The following is a 19,108-nucleotide window of genomic DNA, read 5'->3' as shown; positions in this document are numbered from 1 at the left end:
CCACAGCAAGCTCAATTTGATCTATCCCCTAACAATAGTTCAACTTCCAGTGATGAAGCCTTCTCCATCACACATCACCCTATTCCATTGCTTCTCTTTCCTTCTTGTTAAAAAGCTTTTAAATAAGATTTCTGACTTCTACAACTGCTCCTACTCAGCAGGAAAGCCTAGATCTTTACAGGACCACTGTCAAGAGCTTTGGTGAAGTTGTGGGAGTGTCTCCTAAGAACCCTAGCCAACAGCTTAAATGTAACAGCTCCCAGATCATGTCCACAGCAAGGAGTTTGATAGTCCATGGCCCTTCTCCTCCAATAGCCAGACACCTTCAGTGAAGGAGTATCTGAGGACAAAACAAAACCTAACCACCTCCCATCTCATGAAATCACCCATATCTTTTCCCACTGAAAACCCACCTCCTCTGGGATCAAACAACAAGCAGGGAAACATGTACCTGCTTGGGTGTCCTGATGCTTGAGCCCAGCTGCAGCAAGGATGTGGATCTGGGACACCACTTGCGGATAGCCACACATCCCACTCCAGCAGGTGTGCGGAGGCTCATCCAGCGTCAGTTCTCTGCCGGGGAGAAATGTGCTGCCTTTGTGAGGTGCTCATCCTTACCCAATGGGCAGGCCTGAGAGTTTGCTCTAGTGGGAGGGAAGGACTATGCACAATCCCCTGTCAGATTCTGTGCTCCCCCTCCAAGCTCCTTCTCATGCTGGAGTGAGGGGTGCTCTACCAAACCATGCTTGGAAGCAGGGTGGGAGCTCCTCTACATGTCTGTGGTGAGAGCTGTAAAGGTGCCCTGTCTCTTGGCCACCCTTTAAAAGAAGCCAAATGCCAGCTCTAGGCAAGACTGTGACCAATCCCAAACAGAACAAGCATATGTCAAAAGCACAGGGATCTCTCCAAAGGGCTAGTTCCTCCCCACCATCATTCTTGCTCCTTACCGGCAATCTGAAGGCACATCTGTGAAAACCCTGAGGAGGAACTCGCCTACATGACCAGGGTCGAAGGTGGTGGGGATGATGACGTAACGGCCTTCCTTCAGGTCTGTCCTCAGGAAGACGCTGCGGGAGTTGATGTAAATGGAGCTGGCCACTTTCTGCTGCAGGGTGTGCATCCGGTAGTTCCTGTTCAGCTCAACCTGAGCAGAGACCACAGTGTGACCATCAGCAGGATGTTGTTGAGTGTCAACATACTGGTATCCAACTTGGGGGGCCAGCCTGCAAGGACTGATCCCACAGAATTGGGATAGCTGGAGTTCAGAGAACCAGCACAACGGTCCCAACTGAGCTGGACGGAGAACAAGCTTGGACGCAGCTCTCCCACCTCTGTTGGCTCAGAGACTTGTTTACTGTTACATCCCTGCCTTACACCAGGGTCCCAGCAAGCAACACAAGAGGATCAGTCTAGTGGATTTCAACACTTGGAGATAACAGACTAACTATTGCTTTTAGCAAGAAAAATCTGCCTGCGCTGTCTCTGTCCATTTCTGAACTCTCTCGTACGCTGAAGAGTTTGGATGGGGCATCAGTCTTTTCCCCACCTTTGTAGCCTCCAATGTCGGATGTGATTATACTAGGCAGCAACATATTCATGTTACTTATTACGCTCAAATGATTTCACACTCCAGGTTTGTAAAGAATCTCATTCAATGTGAATGAACAGAAAGTTTTTTCCAACAACAAGTTTCTCATTTCAAACTGTGGTGAGGTAAAGAATATTGCAATCCTTTCCTGGGATTGTATCAGCTGAAGGAAGTGTGAACCAGGAGAGGGTTTTGGGGTGGAAGGTGGAACCTGTGCTCAGAGACAGAGAGAGAGGAGAGAAGAGCTACAGCCCATGTGCAAGGATGCCCTGGAGCACAACCCACTGCTGTGCCAGACCCAGGCAGGTGTCAGGAATTGATGCCTGGTCTTGCCCATCCTTCTCCCTCACCCCGATGGTCTAGCTGTTTTTTAGCAGCAGGGAGAGGGAACATTTGTCTGTTCCCCACAACCTTCTTCAGACACAGTATTTATGTACCTGCCTCTTCACCATCATGTGAAGGATTGCAGGCTGGGCTGAAGGTACCCAACAGACAACCAGCGTAATGATTAAATGCATGATACCAGTTGTCATGCAGGACTGGGGTATTACTCCACCTCTAACACATCTACCGGGGGGATTCAGGCTAGCATGAAGGATCCACAGTCTACCTTATGGATATCAAAGCCTATGGCCAAGTTCTCTCCTTTGCCCTCTTTGCGGCTGGTCCTTTTCGGCTTCTGCTGAATGGAGATCAGTACTTCATCTTCTGCCTTCTTCACATCAAACACATACTAGAAACAAAGGAAGGAAGGTAAGGGAGGCATGCTACTAAGACAGGAGCACTGGGCATGGGTGGGGTAGACACACAACGGAGTTAACCTCATCTTCTCCCCACCTGCCTCACTGCAAGGACAACCTGGCTTCAGTTCCAGCATTGAGAGCCTGCACCCACTGCACTGGGGACTTGGCACCATCTTACCAAGCCAGAGACCCCTTTGGCTTATCTTAGAAAAGACTGGCAAATCCAGGGCTGGTGGCTGAAAATGCCCTGCAGGATCCAAGGAGTCTAGATGCAGTCTAGTATCAGAGCATTTCACCCCTTGCAGTCTGCCACAAGTTCCACCAAAGGCATGGAAGGAGGGACTGATGTTAACAGAGACCTAAGAAGCATAGGAAGGCTAACACACAGCTGGGAGCAGAGGACAACCCTCCCACATTCTTGATGACAGCTTCTACAATGGACCAGACTGTCCTCCATCTATTTGTTAGATGAAGGTCTAACAGGAATTTGTCTCACATATTACTAAGAATTCTAGTTCAGATCAGGACAGAAGAGCTTGTTCGAGGAGATGAACTCCAGGGCCAGGCCTTTTCTGAAAGCCCAGTTAGAAGAAATGTCCCAATAGGCTACATCTGTCCTAGTAAATATAACAGTGCCAAGGTTTGGACAAAGGAACTAGAATTTGATCATTTAGACATCTAAATTGCTGGAAATGGTTCCTGGTTCTGGTTGACTGACACCAGCTAACACTCTCCCAGACTACAAGAAGGCACAGTTTGGAGTTTGCTTGTGCCAGGGGCTCTCTACACTAAGCACTTGGATGCAGTTTCTCTGTTAACAGGGATAAGGTTAAGAGAATTGGTCTGCATGCTGGTCATGCTGTGCCTGGGGTCTCAGCCAGAGAATGGTCCTGGGCACATTTAATTTACTAGGACAGAGGTAGCATTGGGTCTGGTAGCTGTTTTGGCCTTCTAGGTCTCTGTAGGAGACTTAAAGCCCTGGAAACATGTGTGAGGGCTCCAGAAGGCCCTCTGCTCTGTGACTCACTTGGGGGTTTTGCAGAAAGGTGGCCTTGTGGTTGATGCAGCCCCCACAGCGGTTCTTCAAGGGGTCTTCATTTCTTGTCCATTCCCCGTGTAGCACTGCCTCCTCCCAGGTCTTGTGGATGCTCAGGTAGGATGTGTTGATGAGACGGCACTTGATGATGTCTGTGAAGTATTTGCAGAAGTCTTCAAAGGTCATCCTAAGACAGCAAAGGACAGAGTTGAGTTGTACTGTTTCCTTCCTCTAGAAAGTATGCTGCAGGGAATTTCTTGATTACCTGCTACAGAGAGACCATGTGGTAGTCTCTGATGGCAGATGACCGACAAAAGAGATGGAGATACCTTTCTGCGTGAATGCAGTAAACACCACTCCTTCAGTTCAGGTAATAGCACTATGTTTTTGGAGTGGGAGGAGCAGAGTGGTGGCCCTTCCTCCACACATGGGTACATATTGTATTGAAATGTGTACCTGCGAGTCTGCTACATTCTGCACATTCATACCATTGGCACAGGACATTTCCAGTGCCCTAGTAAAAGGGATCACAACCATCCAAAGCTAATAACCATGGGCTCAAGGAAAATGTTTCACTAAAGATTCCAGGGCTTTGGTGGCTCTTTGTTCTGGATAACTGGTTGCATGGAAATGACTCTGACCCCTCATGGGGTGGGAGGACTTTCTTGACATGGAGCACGGGGAGAAAACCAGCAGGGACTCACCAGAACTCTCCATCGTCTTCCACCGTCATCCCCATCTTCTCTCTCTCACTTTTGCTCACTTTCTGCCACTCTTCAGAGCTGTGGGAAGAGTGCAGGATCATTACTGTGAGGGCAAGGGGACACACAGGAACTCAAGAGGCAACTTGGCCTTAGCAGGTTCTGTCAAGGGCATGAGGCTACATAAAACTCATGACATTCAACAGGCCTTCAGGACAGAGAAAGGGGTGCAGGCTTGTCTCCAGGGATGGCATAAACTAAGCCAGTCTCCGCACTGCTCTTGTTAGCACATTTTTCCAAAGATGGGGGGAATGCGGCATGACTTGGAGCTTTAACTTTCTTCCTGACCACTGTAGCTGAACCCAGCTCAGCCAGATTTTGCTTAGCTGGTGCTGTCACAACTGCTGCGATTCTGGCCAAAGGCTCTGGCCCTTGGTTCTCCACCCCATGTCCAGACACCAGAGCAGTCAGTGGTGCCAGAAGCCTACTGTGCTGGGTGCTATTTTGGTTGGTATAGGATTGAGAGCAGAAAGCTGAGCTACAACCATCCTTCATCTTGCATGAAAATGCTGTTGATTTCACCACAACTCCCACCAGAGCCTCAATGACACAAAGAAAGCTTGACAAGCTCAGCTGCCCTTTTGCTCCCCTCTAGGGACCCCAATGCAAGGACTGCATCTACCCTAGTAAAATAGCAGGGCTAGGTCATGGGCTGAAGCAGCATCCCACAACTGCCCATACAATGGGCAGTGGATGTAGCTACTGCAGTGGATGTAGCCAAACTGTCTCACACTTCAGAACTTGCTTTAGCCCAACCTTCTCCACCAAAAGCAGGTGATGATGTTGCATGCCCTACTCACGTGTCACTCCAAGGGCCGTTCCACTCCCGCTCACCCCATGGGTTGCGCATGCGGATCATGTCCAGCTTCTCTGACTTGAAGAAGGACAGCAAGCCGTGCCCCAGGCGGACCTTCCGCACATCTGTTACTGCGTACGCATGGCCCTTCACCAGCCCACAGGCCAGGCGGGCCTCCATGTCTGCTGCTGATGTAGCCTGGGCAAGGGGACACAGATGGTGTTCACACTGGGGCGGACATGATTGCCTTTGCTCACACCCTGGCTGCAGCTTTGAATTTCAGCTTTTGCCTTCATAAAGTTCTCTAGCTTGGCTGTAAGGAGGGCAGCTACCTGGCAGGGGCTGGGACAAAAGAGAGCTCAAATTTCCCTGTGGACTGTTCTGAGCCAAAAAGGAGAGCACTGTTACTCAGGGAGAGATAGTCAGCTGCCTAAGCATAAGTATCATGTGTCATTCTAGATGCTAGATCCTTTCTGGCCTTCACCTGCTGCATGAGATCTCTAAGCTCCCACACTGTCAATCAATACAGCTCATCCTACTGGTTGTAGTGGGATGTCAGGCATCCAGTGTCGTGGAGATGTCCACATGCAGACATCTAAATGCCTTACTCTGGAAATGAATCCTCTCCTAGAATTTAAAGGCTGGTGGGATGAGTCTGGGATCTTGGACATAGCGATGAGAAATAAATAGGCTGGGCATCCAAGCTTGATTCCCTTTATCATCGATAGAAATAAGTAGGAACCCCTAGGCACAATTCATCTGACTTATTTTAGATGTCTCCAACGTCTAAATCAGTAAACATCATCAGGAAAATGAACTGCATCCTAAAATGCCTATTCCCTTCATTTTGATGAGCTCTGATGTGGACCATCTTCAATGAGAACATCCATATCTGGTCACACAGCTTCCACCCCCTGCAGAGTGTCTGCAGAGTGTGACTCCAGCAGGAGAAGACTGTCTTTTCGGGGATTATCATGTGATGAGAAGCATCCCATAAACAGCAGCCAGGTGTGAAAGCAGCTCCAGCTTTATCTGTGGGGCCCTGAGTAGTCGGAGGTGCAGATGGACTTTACACCACATGTGCAGGGGGCCCAGCCAATGGGACCTTCAGGCTGCCTCCAAGGAGACCCGTGACCATACAGACAACATTGCTTACTTTGATGGAGCAGCTGATGAGGCCTCCCCGGTTGTGCACCTTCAACACGCGCTCGAAGAGGAGGTTCCGCTTGGCTTCATCAGCGATGTAGTCCCCTTCGGTCAGGTCAATAGGTTCCGAGACCCCACCAGTAAAGTCTACCAGGGCATCAGCTGTGTTGCCTCCATCCAGGGCCTCGTAACAGCCTGACAACCTGAAAGAGGGCAAGAGGGATAGAACAACAGCACCTGCTTGACATTTTAAGGGGTCTGGGACAGTTTCTAGGGCAGCTGGGAGAACACACATTTGTTGGAAGTCATTCAGCAGATGGGGAGAGCAAAAAGCAAAACATGGTGAAGAAGTAGTACCTCTACTGCTTGCAGCATTCTTGCTGTCACAGGGCAAAGAAAAGGGAACTCAAAATCACTGGTATAGCTGTTATTTCAGCCAAAGAGCAGCCAGACGATATTCTACCCTGAGGGCAAATTAAGGCTTGTGAAGGGTTTTTTTTCAGTTTCTGTCTGTCTGAGATATGCCCTATTCATCCCCACGAAAGTTGTTGTTTTGACAAGATGACATGTCATAAGAATGTCAGTTCTCATGAGGTTTTGGGCTGCATTTGAGGCTAACATGGCTTAGAACCATAAGCTCCAGTTTTTGACCAGACTCTGTACACAGAAAGGAGAAGAGATGAGGTTGAACATGGAGAATATTCATGAATAGCCTTTGGGTAGTATTCTGAGGGACTCTCAGTGGGGTACTCTCCCAAAGGTCTGCTTCTAACCTAGAAAACTACTGCATCCCTGGCAAAAAAAAAAAACCAAAAAACAACAAAAAAAGACATCCTCAGCTGACACAGGAGGACAGAGATTTCCATCGTCTCCCTGTGCTAGCACCAACTCTGACACTTCACAAAGTAATCAGCCACACTCAGCGCTAAACACCTGCAACTCCTATACGTCACCAGACACCTGGGGAGCTCACAGCATTTCGTCACTGGACCCATCACCAAGTGGTGCCAACCAACTGATGGCATGCACAGAGAGCAACTCCTGAGGTGCCCATGTCCTAGTTTGCTCTGCAAACTGCAGGGCCCCACTGCCTTCCAGAGCTAACAGCAGTCATTGGACTCTTCCTTCTGCCCAGGTACCTACTTGGCATAAGCTTTCTCCACCAAGGCGCACCAGAACTCGTTCTTGGAGTTGGAATGGCAGTAGATGAGCTGATTATGGAGTGTGGGCAGGCGGTCATCTATCACCACATCCAGCCATTGACCGAAGCGCCAGAACTGGAAGTGGAAAATCCCCGCATAGCTCTCAGGTTTCTCAGGGTTCCACTCCTGCTCCTTCCAGTCCGGGATGACCTGTGGGGAGAGGACAGAGGGGAGACATGCACCCAGATTATTTCTCTTCCTGGGTGTCATTCTCATCCTGGAAATAATGCAGAGAATATGAAAAACAAGGAAGACTATGAGGGGGATGGACTGGCTTACAGCCCCTCTGGGCCATATTTGGGGGTTTGTTCTTCCAAAGCAGACTAGATTAACATCTCCCAGAACAGTTTAGCCTTCGTCCTGTCTTGGAGGATGGAGGATAGGATCCCTCACAGCCCTGTTCCCATGAAAACTTCATCTTTGTCCTGTGTTTTATAATTTTACCCTAGGCATCTGCTGCTGCCTACTGCTACAGAGTGTTCCTCTGTCTGCCTTGGGATAGCTCTTCTTACGATCACATTTTTGTGCACTTTATTGTCAAAAGGGTAAAAAAGGGCATCTTCCTTGATCCTCTTGCTTGATTCTGGTGTGACTGGACTGGCCCAAGAGCAGGTGTTGCATTCATCTACCTGGTGGTAATGAACACGGAACAGGCCCTCTGTGTACATCTACTCTACTAAATAAAACTGGGAGAAAATGAGATCTCCATCACAGGGATCCTGGTCATGCACACTGCAGAATGTTAGCTTGGTCCCTCTGCTCCAACTAGCTTCCTTGTTGAGGGTCTAGGATAGGATAGGACACAGCTATATTGAATGGAAAGAAGCTCTTCAGAAAGTTCCAGGCCATGGTAAGCCCGCACGGGGCCTTGTCCAGCTGCCCAAGCCTCATCCTTTGCTTTGGCTGCTTTTGGTCTCAAAGCCATAACCTGCACTCAGTCCTCTTTCTGCAGAACCTCCCGTTTCCTCAGCTACCAGAAATGATCCAGTCCAGGGCTTTTACCACTCCTACGAATGAAGGACATATTGAAATATTAATGATGGCATCAGCTCCATCCCCTGTGAGCTAATTGGTGTTCTTGAGTTGTCTGGATCAATAGAAGCAGAGCAGACAGCCATGAAAAAGAGATGCTTTTGGAGGGTTTGGCAATTTCCAAGACTGCTAATAAAGATGTGCCAGACTCCCTCTGGGACACTGCCGGGGAAGAATCAGACAGCCCTCCATCCATCCCCATCGATTCCCTCCTGACTGGAGCTCATACTGATGAATTGTCATAGAGGACCATTGTGTTAATCAACTCACTATTAATGTGGGCTTAGAAATGATTGTGGCATTGATTAGAGGCAGCTTCTCAGCTGGAGCTTGTAGCTACTGTTTCCAGCTGGCTGATTCTTGCTGTTACCATCAGGGTGGCAGGAGATATTGGCAGCCCACTGCTCTCACTCTGTCCCTTCATTTGGGGACAGTGCTGAAAACACCCTCTGCCACCAAAGGCAGCAGGAGCTCTGATCGGCCTTCACACAGAGCAGGATCCAGAGACTGGAGGCAGCTTTACCTACATGCTTAAACACTGACTCAAGAGGAAATAGAGCAAGGTGTGAACTGATACATCGGCTTCCTCCCATAGGTCCCCCTGCATTGTGGTGAAGCGCTGAGGACACCTTGATCCAGCACCCATGAGAGAGAGGACGTGGATAGTACAAAGGGCACTGCTGGTGATGGGACCGTAGGGCTGCTGCTTTTGCACTTACTCATTAATTATTAGTATTATGCAGCAGAGAGGCCCTGAGCAAGCTCTCTGCCATGCTGCATGTCTTCAGTCTCCTAGAGGGACCATCCTGGTCTCTAGAGCTCATAGTCTGAACAGACTGTCTGAGACCCAATTTGCCCTCCTCTGCTAAGCTGGAGGCAATTTTTGCTGAATGGCTTCAGCTCGCAAAGCCGTGAGGACTTGCTGTCAAGTCACTGTGCTGTAGATAATGCCTGATGGTAACAGAGCTCATGGTCAAGAAATGAAGTGAACACCACCTCCAGCAGCCCATTACCAACAAGCAAGTGGCAGCAGAGTGAGCAGCAGGCACTGACAGATTCATGCTAACAGGGCCATGAAGGGAAAAAGCTAGTAAAGGTAAAGAAGTATTTATTTAAACATATCGAAAGGGGGCAAACCTATAGGGAAATGGTTATTTAAGAGCAGTACATGTCATCCTCGGTCTGAGGGTGGGTATTTAGCTGTGGGAGTTCAGAGGGTGACAGAAGGAAGCAACTCTGCTTCCCTCCCCGGCATCACTGTGGAAGAAGCCTGCTGCCCCCGAGCATCCTATCCAGGCCCATGGATTGCTCCTGCTGCTTGACTCCCTGGCCCAGGTGTCTGTGACCACGGACAGCTATCCTGGCATGGCAGGGGAGAGGTGGAAGCTCTGGATGTGGTGCTTTTGAGGACACCATCCTCAGGACAGTCACACTTCAAGGCATACAGCGCGACTGCTGCCTGGCATCACAGCTCCTGCCTGTGACCAGACATGGCGTGGGCCTGTGTGTTACCTAAAGGATTAACCTCGGGCACATCTACTGATCCCAGCAGTGTGCGGGAACTCAGATCCTGTCCAGAGGTCCACAGCTCATACTCACTCCAAGGAATCATCCCCCGACATCTCCATCCCTCCTCACTGGACACTGGAGATCATGGCCTGGACAACCCATCCCAGGATCCCACAGTGTGTCCCAGGACTCGACTTGGCTGTTTGATGCTGAGGCAGCACAAACAAGATCCCTTCATTCGCACAACTGTGCTGCTTTTTGCATAGGGGATCCCAAAATCTGGAGCTGTAACACTCTTTCCTGGGACAAATTTACAGAGAAAGGGCTCAGAGGAAGGTAAGCTGAGGGCCCAGAAATATGAAGTTCCAGATCTCATTTGTAACATTTCCCTAAGTTAGTTTAAGGCTTTTCTTATTTTTCTTAAGACTGTCTAATTAAGAGAAAAGGTATCTCTGACCCAGGAGAAATGGCCCCAAGAGGAAATAGGAACTGGCAGATACTGATTTCTCCAAGCAAGGGCTCTTCCACTGGGAACTTGCCAACTCAGGAAGAGGAGGGGGGGACACAGACTGTGCCAATCTGCTGAACTGCACATACAAACCGGAATGAAATTCCCCTAGGAGCTGGGATAAGGTGGTGTATCTAAAAGCCTTTACATGATGCTGACGTTGCGTAGGGAGAATTTCATTTGCCGGTATAAAGTTGCTCAGCTCCCCTGTTGGAGAGAGAAATAACAGTGCCCCACTCACCTCCCGCCCCCAGCTCTGACAGAAAGGTGAGATACACCTGAGGATCATTACCGCTCCTCTGCCCAGCTTCAAAACCCTCTCCACAAACCACACGCATGGCTAAATGCTCTGCTAAGCCTTTCACACCAAAAGAAAAGAGGATAATGTTAATTTTATCCTCTATTTTACTGTTAATAGAAGAAAGAGCACTCAAAAATACCACAAGTGACTTGAAAAATGGTGGTATCTGCTTTATTGTGTGCAGGATTGGTGCAGTTTCCAAAAAAAAAAAAAAAAAGGCATCAAGAAGACATGCACAGTCTCAGTCCTTAAGGTCCTTAAGGGGAACCCTCTTGATTAGGCTTTTATTGAATGTGGTACATCAATACCCAGCAAGATACTTGCAGTAGGAACTCTATCCAAGCAACCAGCAACATAGCAATGTCATTGTGAGACCTGGCATGCAAAAACCCTTTTGGAGGTTTACAGTGACTGCTGCTATTGGGTCAAATGTTGTCTGTAGTCAGGAGCTCTGCCCTGGGATGTACTCAGAGAGGTCTTCTGTGGGAAAATATGCTGGGATACTAGAACTGGGTTTGGCCCCCAGTGAGTCCATGTTATGGCCAAGCAGGAATGGATGCACTTTTCTCTATGTTCACTGAGTCCTGCATTTCTTGGGCTCTAAATGAAGACAGACATCAACTTCTCCAGCAGTGCCCATGCATGGCTGTATGACTTGGTGCTTGCTGAGCTTTGTCTGTGGCCAAGACTCAAAGCTCCCACCATCACTCCAGTAAGTAGCCGATCTTCCTGCTTGCCTTCCCCTCTCTGCCTGGCATAGCTTGTGCATATCATTTTATACACTATGAGCGGGCTGGGGAAGGCACATAGTCTGCGTCTCTGGAAGCTCTGAAGAAGAGGTCAGACAACTCTCTGGGGTGGTCCATGCAAGTCAGCAGGCCATAGGAATGAAGGGACCTCATCCTGGTTTTCCTTCACTGCCTTCTCCATAAAACCACTGTCCGAACCTTGAGGAATCCTCACCCACATTTGGGTGCAATCCCAACAAGCAGCTTCACCAAAGTACCCTCCACTTGCTGGTGAAGGGAAAGGGGATATCCAAAGTTAGTGATTTATTCACAGGAACACGCCATGCACAAAACACCCTCATGCTGCTAACTTCCAAAGATAATGGCTCCCTGCTCCACTGCTCCGGACACCCAGACACAGCTTCCTGCCTGAGAAGAGGCATTTGGGGGGGTTCAGTAGATACTGCCTTTTGGGGACAGCAGAGGAAGGTTCTTGCTCTGTGGTCTGCAAAGTGCTCTGCAATATCACAGCTCTCTACAAATGCTTAAGAATAAATATATTCCTGGGTGCTTTAAGGCCCTAACAATGCACAAATTGTGTCTGCTGCAGAGGACTCACCACCGGCTTAGACTTACAGCCTGCTCAGAGCTGCTATCTCATTTGCCCGGCTCTGCAAACAGATGGATGCCTGCTCCAACCCATCTCAGTACCAAAAATCTCCAGGCAGCACAAGGTGAACAGCAGGCTGGAGTACAACTCCCCACACCGACCTCCAGCAAAAACCACTTGCAGCTGCCAGGAAAAGGGGATTCCAACCTCCTCGAGCTGGTTTGTCCTGTCGGTTTGCAATCTGCAGAACACGGCATGTCGGAAGGTACTTCAGCTTCACAGCAACGTGAACAACCCAGGGACCTGGTCTTCAGAGACACCGAGCAGCCACAGTCACAGATGGAGTCGCTGCAACCTGCAAGCACTCATCATCTTTGCAAGGACAATCACGGCATCTCTCACAAGCCCCCCTTTTGGATGGTGAGGCTGGAAACTGGAAGCCAGTGCTCTCTCCAGGTCGCCTCTCCTGTTTCCAGTGTGGAAATTTCTGATGTTTGCACTAGGCTTTTGATATCCAGGTATCACGGTTGGCGGGGTCCGGGCAGCCTCACCGTTTCCAAGCCAGCAGGATCCTGGCAGTCAGACCTCCTATTTCCCTGCTGAATTCACAAACATGCAGTTCTATGCTCTAGGCAATTGCAGTAACAAGCCCTCATGCCCCGTTCTCCCTCTTCCCCGTCATTCAGATAGAGGACAGCACGTTAGGGGAAAGTTTCAAAGGGTGTGGGGGGGAGGGGGTGGTATGGGGAAGGCATCTCCAGAAGTGCTGTGAGGCTGTTCGCCACCTTTTTGCAACGCCGTCCCTTGACGAAGAACTATGTAGAAACGACCAAGAACTGAACTAAGAGAAAGAAAAATGAAGACAAAAACATAGCTGGAGCAAAATGGGCTGAGCAAGAGGGGATCAGACTTTAAAAATGACAGAGGCCTTCAGCTGAGCTGGTTCAAGGCCGTCGGCGAAAGCGAGGAGGAAATACATCACCTTGCGGATCTTGGCTAACTCCACTAGTCGCTCCCCAAATTCCTGGGCATCTGCCTCATTGCACTCCACCTCCTTGGCCCCTGGCTTTTTCCAGAAGATGCCTGCTGGCTCCAGCAGCTGCCGGTTCATAAGGGGGGTGAGATCAGGAGTCCAATGCTGGGAAGTACCGGTCACTATGACCTTCCCAGCTTTCTCCAGCTGGATCTCCCAGCGGAGGAAGCGCAAGTTGTGCTGCTGGGTGAAATCCACTCGGTAGATGTGCTCATTGGGACGCAGCAGCTTCTCCCCATCCTGGGGCTTCTCGTTTTTCTGCTGTAGGCTCTGGACTCTCAGCCACATGCACTGGGTGAGCTGGTCATCTTGGATGAAGGGCATCTTGAGCTCTCCTTCCTTGCCTGCCATCGCCTCGGCTTCTCCTCTGCTGAGTCCTCAGCAATGTTTGGTTCTCAAATAAGCCACTCAGGGGTAAAAAGCCACCAAGCCACCAGAGCTGGTGCCCCCTCTCCACGGTCCCAGCAGTGCTAGGCAACCCAGGCCAGTGACGCAAAGCACCCTCCGGAGCTTCCTCTGGGTGCCCTCCCATCTCATTTGCAGATTAGGAACTGATTGTGCTGCTGTGCACAATAATCTATAGGGAAGGGATGTCTGATGTCAGCCTCCCTGGAAACCTCCCTGACAACCGCTCCCAGGCAAGCGGGAGCACGGTTTGTCGTACTGAAACGAAGGTGCTTGCAGCCTGGCCACCATCTTACAGGGCTCGCTTGCAGTGGCTTTCTCTAGCTGTAGACTCATAGAATAGCTAAGGGTGGAAGGAGCCCCTGCAGGGGTCTGGTCCAACCCTCTGCTCAAAGCAGGATTTAATTCAAGACTAGCTCAGGTTGCTCAGAGCTTTGTCCAGTCGAGCTTTGAATATCTCCATGGATGGAGATCCCACAGCCTCTCTGGGCCCATGTTTCAGTGTTTGACCACCCTTATGCTGAAGACTTTTTTTTCCCCTTTATATCTAGAAAGAATTTCCCGTGTGGCAACTTGTGTTGTTGACTTTTGTCCTCACTCCAAGAAGAGTCCAGCTCTGTCTTTTCTGTACCCCTCCTATTAGGGAGCTGCAGACAGCAATGAGATTCCCTTTCACCTTCCCTTCTCCTGGTTGCACAAACCCAGCTCTTCAGCCTCTCCTTGCATAAACTGTGCTCCAGGCCCTGATCATCTTGGTGGCCTTCGTTGGACTCACTCTAGTCTGTCACTGGCTTTTACTGAGGACCTCAAAACTGGACACAGTGACCGGATAGGGACTCACAAATGCCAAATAGAGGGGGAGAGTCATTTCCCTTGTCCTGCTGGATGCGTTTCTGCTAATTTGTCCAAGTGTGTGGCTGATCTTCATCTCTGCAAGGGCACATATTTGATTCATGGTCAACTTGTCCATCAGGGCTCCTCAGTCTTTTCTGGATGGCACTTTTGGCAGGACTCATGCCCCACACTGCTGCTGCAGTAGCAAGAAGCCACAATGGATGCTCATGGGTCTGCCTGCCCTTGAACGGACTTGCCCAAAGCCTGAAAGGTTGCTCACACACGGAATTCACCTTAGCGCTCCTGGGAAGAGGGGCCCAGACACAGTCAGGACCTTAAATCTTGTTTCTTTGGGCCGGTGAACAGGCAGCCTGTCTCTGAGCCAAGGGGAGCACCAGCAAGACCATTGTGCCTATCTAGAAGAGCTCGTTCCCTTACAGTTGCTAGACGTGGCTATATCCAGAGCACCGGGGCAATGCTGGTGGGTTCTCCAGCCAGCAGATGGGATAGAGGTGCATGCACTGCTCTTTGCAATGTGCTGGGTGGCTCCATGAGGCTGCAAACACCCAAAAGAAGTGCCATGCCAAACCATGACCCCCTCTGCCAAGCTGCACTGTGAAATGATGTTTAAACCACAGCCACAGTTTTAGGTGCACCATGGAAAAGGCCTGACTCCTGCAAGTGTTCTGTGGTATCTTTGGGATAAAGTCACTTTTTTGGATACTTGGAGGGTCCAGGAGTTACAGCACAAAGCTTTAGAGGGGATATGGTGTGGAGTCAGGTCACCTGTGTTCTCTCAGGTCTGCCCACGACTCAGGTTGGCTTCTGCCACACAATGTGTTTGCAGGGCACTTGGGAGCTCAAACAGTATTAAATCAAGTCCAGGAAACAGTTTTTTTTAAAACATCACTATAAAAGGCTGTGCCAGCATCTTGCTTGTGTCACACTTGACACATGACCAGTCTGCATCATCCCCTGGAGGATATAACTCTGAATTCCAGAATAAGTCCCCCAAAAGACCATCAGGAGATAGCCTTGGCCTGACAAGCCACCAACACCAGGGGAGCAAGGCTGGGTCATTTTACTGGGAATTGTCACCTGTCTGCTATTACTTCTGAAGTACTTGAGAACAGAGTCAAGAAAGCTAAGAGCTACAAACAGCACCATCCAAAGGGAAGAAGGGGGGTCTGAGGAAACCAGACTCTTCTTGATGTCCTCCGAGCTCTTGCCTCACTTGTTTACTAGCTTTAAAACAAACTTAGCAGCAACTGTCTATTCAACCCTTGGGTTTTTAAAGTTAAAATGCATTCAGGTATCTCTGGAGACCTTTTCGAGCTGAGCTGCATGTGTCAGTGTCACATGGACCTTGCTTGGATGGCCTCAGCTCTTTTACCTACTATCCCCTGCATTGCCTACATGTGGTGGCAGTAGAAGGACAATGTTCTTGCACCTGATGATGAACTACCTGTGGTGGGGGAGCAGCTGTCAGGTGCTATGTGATGTTACTCTCCTGCTCTGCTGGGGCACAAAATCAGCCTTCAGGACCTCCTCAGAGAGCAATAATTGACCTCAGGCTGTGGAAGAGCTATGCAAAATGGGCTTTGGGATGTGGATGCCCTCAGAGCACTCTGCTCATGGTGTCCTATCCAAGACAGCCCTGCACTCTTGAACAAGCCTCCTGAGCGGGAAGGAGGGACATGGAGGGAGCTTTAGGCCAAGGTGGAAGAAAGACTGTGAATAAAATCCTTCTCTTGGGGTACCCAAGGATGTGCCACTCCATCTTATTTCCCTGAAGGAGTTCCCCCTCCCCACACTTGCTCACCTCGATGGTAGAGGGACTGTTTTGCTGAGCACAGTGGAGCAAGGGAGACACAGAGCCTAATTTACATCGTAATGCAACTCAGGATTAAATTTTCTAGGATCAATGGGAAACCTGGGCCAAGATCCCTGTGCTGATATTTCAGCAATACTAACACGTACATCAGCATCTTTCATTTCATCCTGGACTCTGAATCAGAGACATTTTGGTGTCTAATGACAGTCTAAGAACCTAGTGTTCTGCTGTCTGGTCTGTCACTGTGACTGCCATTTTTATCAGCGTATTGATTAGTTAGGCGCAGACGTTTCCCTTGCAGTCTGTAGGCAGTAAGTCCTATCCCTTAAGAAATGTGCAGTCCCCGGGGTCTGCAGGTCACACCAGAGTGTGGGGAGGCCTGAGGGCCAAGGAGGAACAGATACCTCCAGCAACGGCATCACAGCTGCATGTGCAGCTGACCAAGAGGCCCATTACTTCTGGGCCAGTGAAGGTCTTCAAGATCCTTGGCAATGATTGTGCTCCAAACCAGGCATGTCTCGCAGAGCTGATGCTCGTGGACCAAGGAATTAGTCTGTGCACTTGATTTCTCCTGTTTTACTTTGAAAGTTGCTGCTGCAGTTTATAGCCATGCTCAACCCTTGCAGAGCACTGTTTGTCACAAGCTCTCAAAGGAGACGCTGCTCTCTCCTTTTACAGATGGGGAGCTGAGGAACAAAGATCTTTCCCAAGGTCCCACCATACTCATCGGAGAGGTGGGCCACAGACCGCAATCCCAGCCTGTGCCCATGAGAGGGACTAACCACTGGAGAGTGCTCCCAAGAAATTCTTCATCCAACTCTTCACAGATGGACACCCTCCCAGGAGAGATATTTTTAACCAAACGCATGTTACTGGGCTCCGCAAAGGGGTAAGTGGGTGAAACTTGCTCATGTGATAAACACAGGCTGGTCAATACAACCTGTGCAGTAGACAGGGCTGTTAGTAAAGGTCCCATCTAAATTAGAGCTCTCCAAAAACAGGTGTGTGCTGCCTGACTGTAGCACTAGGATGAGCACTGCAGCAAACTGAACATCACTAGAAGGGAAGGCTTGGGAAGGACTGTAGCTTTTGCTTTTGCCTGAAAACAAACCTTTCTAAAAGAGAGAGGGATGCAGGAGGCAGGTAGAGAAGAGCCTGTGAGAGTTAAGGGCATGGAAAATGCGAAATCACAAACACCCACAGCAAAACTACCAAGGGAGGAAAAGCAGTGCAGTTGGCAAACTGAAATAATGAGGTCTCCAAAGGGACCCAGCTTCTGTTTGACTGGCATTTCCCAGGGCAGGGCTGGAAGTGAATGGTGAGCAGGGAAGACAACTCACACACTTGCTCTTGGGAGATGGCAATGGAAGAACAAGCTAAACAACACCATGTACCTTGGAACAAGAGCCACAATAGTCACAGCAGCCACAGACAGGTGGAAACCTTACTGATTACCCAGAAGCCAACAACTTCCTTTCTCATGTAAGGAAGAGACCCAATTTTAATAGAAAGCAGGGATGCTGCAACAAACACAAATTCCCAAGGCTGAGTTTAGTGTTTATGATCACAAAACACACATGCCACAGAGACTGGGTGTATCACAGCACATAGAGCCAATCCAAATGCTTAGGTGGGAGGGAATATTTGGACCTTGTGGGTATGTTGCAGTAGGAGGCTGTGGGTGAAGCTTTCTGGCCAGTGACAGAGAGGCCGTGGAGCTGCATGGTCCCCGTGGACCCCATGCTCAAAGGAAGAGCCTCCCATGTGGTAGGCAATCCAGCCATGGGCTGACCAGCCAGGGACATTTGCTTTGGGGAAGCCGTGCCCTGGGAGAGATGCTAATACCCTTGAATCGCCCTACCTGCCCCAGTGCATGGTGTCTCATCGCTGAGATGGGCACACAACAAGCACAGAGAGAGAGAGAGAGAGAGATAACAACATGGAAACTAGGGAAATGGGGCCAAACGCTGCAGCTGAGCATCTTCAACTTTTTTTGTTTTGCTTTTTTCTAGGTTATTCTGGAGAGGGGAGAGTCAGATTTCAGATCTGAAGGAACAGCATGAGGCTTGATTCATGTGATTAAAGTGAGAGAGGCCAAGAGTTTGGCTTGAGTATGATGTGGCTACAGTCACACCAGCTGAATTCTCCTCGAAAGACAGTCATTTAAGGGAGGTTTTATGCATGTGAACAGCTTTTTAGGATCTGAGGTGCCCTGGAAGAACCAGTTTATGAGCTGGACAAACACAATACAAGGTCAAGGCATTGAAGACAGGCTTTCCTCTTGCGCGGGGAACTGCTTACCTTCTGCCACAGGGACTCCCGGGATGCCAGGGAGGAGCAGGCAGCCACGAACCAGCAGTTCCCGACCTGGCCCTGGTGTAAGTCATGGGAACTGATCCCATCCACAAAGAGATGTGGGTCATTGCAGATTTCCTGTGGAACAGGAGAAAACAGATGCATGAGGTAAATGAGGAGTCAGGGGAATCAGGAGCAAGGCTTCCTGGCAACAGAAAATCTCTTTCTCTCCTCCTCAGGCCCCATTTAAATCCCACTTGCAGCCTTTCTGCTGGCCTGGCTCAACACACCAGTGGCAGAAGGATCCTGTTCTGCCTAGGGCTCTCCTTGGGACATGGGTAGCGTCACTGCTGAAATGACACCTGCCCAATTCCCCAGGCGGCTATTCTGTTCCAGCATCAAAACCGCCTTGTTGGGCTATAATTATCCTCAGTGAAAATGGTACATTAGCACACCATTACAGCCCTCGTGACCCATCTCCTCTTTTAAGCCTGTCCTTTGCTGCTTGTCATAAGTCCTTCAGTTCTCCCTACCCTTTGGCTGTTTTATAAGCTTCTCCTCCTCTCTCATTTGCTCTGGGGACTTTCTGGTAGAAAAGCATTTGGAGCTGAGAACATTGCCCAAGGCCACAGTCTCCCACACTGGGGCTTGTGGATTATACATCCAGAAATTAAATCCTGTGGGAGCAGGGAAAGCCAGGAATTTAGATGAGGAATCATAACGCCTACATTGGACAGTTCAACCAGG

The 19,108-nt window shown here is 49.6% G+C and overlaps 2 protein-coding genes across 2 annotated transcripts in view; both read right to left on the bottom strand.

Annotated features, from left to right (window-relative positions):
- Positions 1 to 19,108, bottom strand: part of CAPN5 (calpain 5) — a 64,823-nt gene that overhangs the window by 6,141 nt on the left and 39,574 nt on the right. The window contains exons 3-11 of the mRNA XM_067312050.1: positions 18,368 to 18,499; positions 7,214 to 7,422; positions 6,081 to 6,273; positions 4,929 to 5,122; positions 4,072 to 4,149; positions 3,359 to 3,554; positions 2,199 to 2,321; positions 948 to 1,144; positions 452 to 573 (exon numbers count right to left, since the gene is read on the bottom strand). Of these exons, the coding sequence (XP_067168151.1) occupies positions 452 to 573; positions 948 to 1,144; positions 2,199 to 2,321; positions 3,359 to 3,554; positions 4,072 to 4,149; positions 4,929 to 5,122; positions 6,081 to 6,273; positions 7,214 to 7,422; positions 18,368 to 18,499 (1,444 nt within the window). The remainder of the gene's footprint in view (positions 1 to 451; positions 574 to 947; positions 1,145 to 2,198; positions 2,322 to 3,358; positions 3,555 to 4,071; positions 4,150 to 4,928; positions 5,123 to 6,080; positions 6,274 to 7,213; positions 7,423 to 18,367; positions 18,500 to 19,108) is intronic.
- On the bottom strand, positions 12,865 to 13,344 carry OMP (olfactory marker protein). Its single transcript, XM_013953991.2, has one exon. It carries the CDS (start codon positions 13,342 to 13,344, stop codon positions 12,865 to 12,867), a length of 480 nt encoding a protein of 159 aa, XP_013809445.2.

Source organism: Apteryx mantelli, chromosome 1, assembly GCF_036417845.1.
Source record: "Apteryx mantelli isolate bAptMan1 chromosome 1, bAptMan1.hap1, whole genome shotgun sequence".
Lineage (NCBI taxonomy): Eukaryota > Metazoa > Chordata > Aves > Apterygiformes > Apterygidae > Apteryx > Apteryx mantelli.
Note: the sequence above shows the minus strand (reverse complement) of the source record. Positions and strands in the feature narration are given on the sequence as shown.

Bases quoted from the DNA above. Each gene is read 5' to 3' on its own strand.
- OMP (XM_013953991.2), bottom strand. From the start codon at position 13,344: ATGGCAGGCAAGGAAGGAGAGCTCAAGATGCCCTTCATCCAAGATGAC.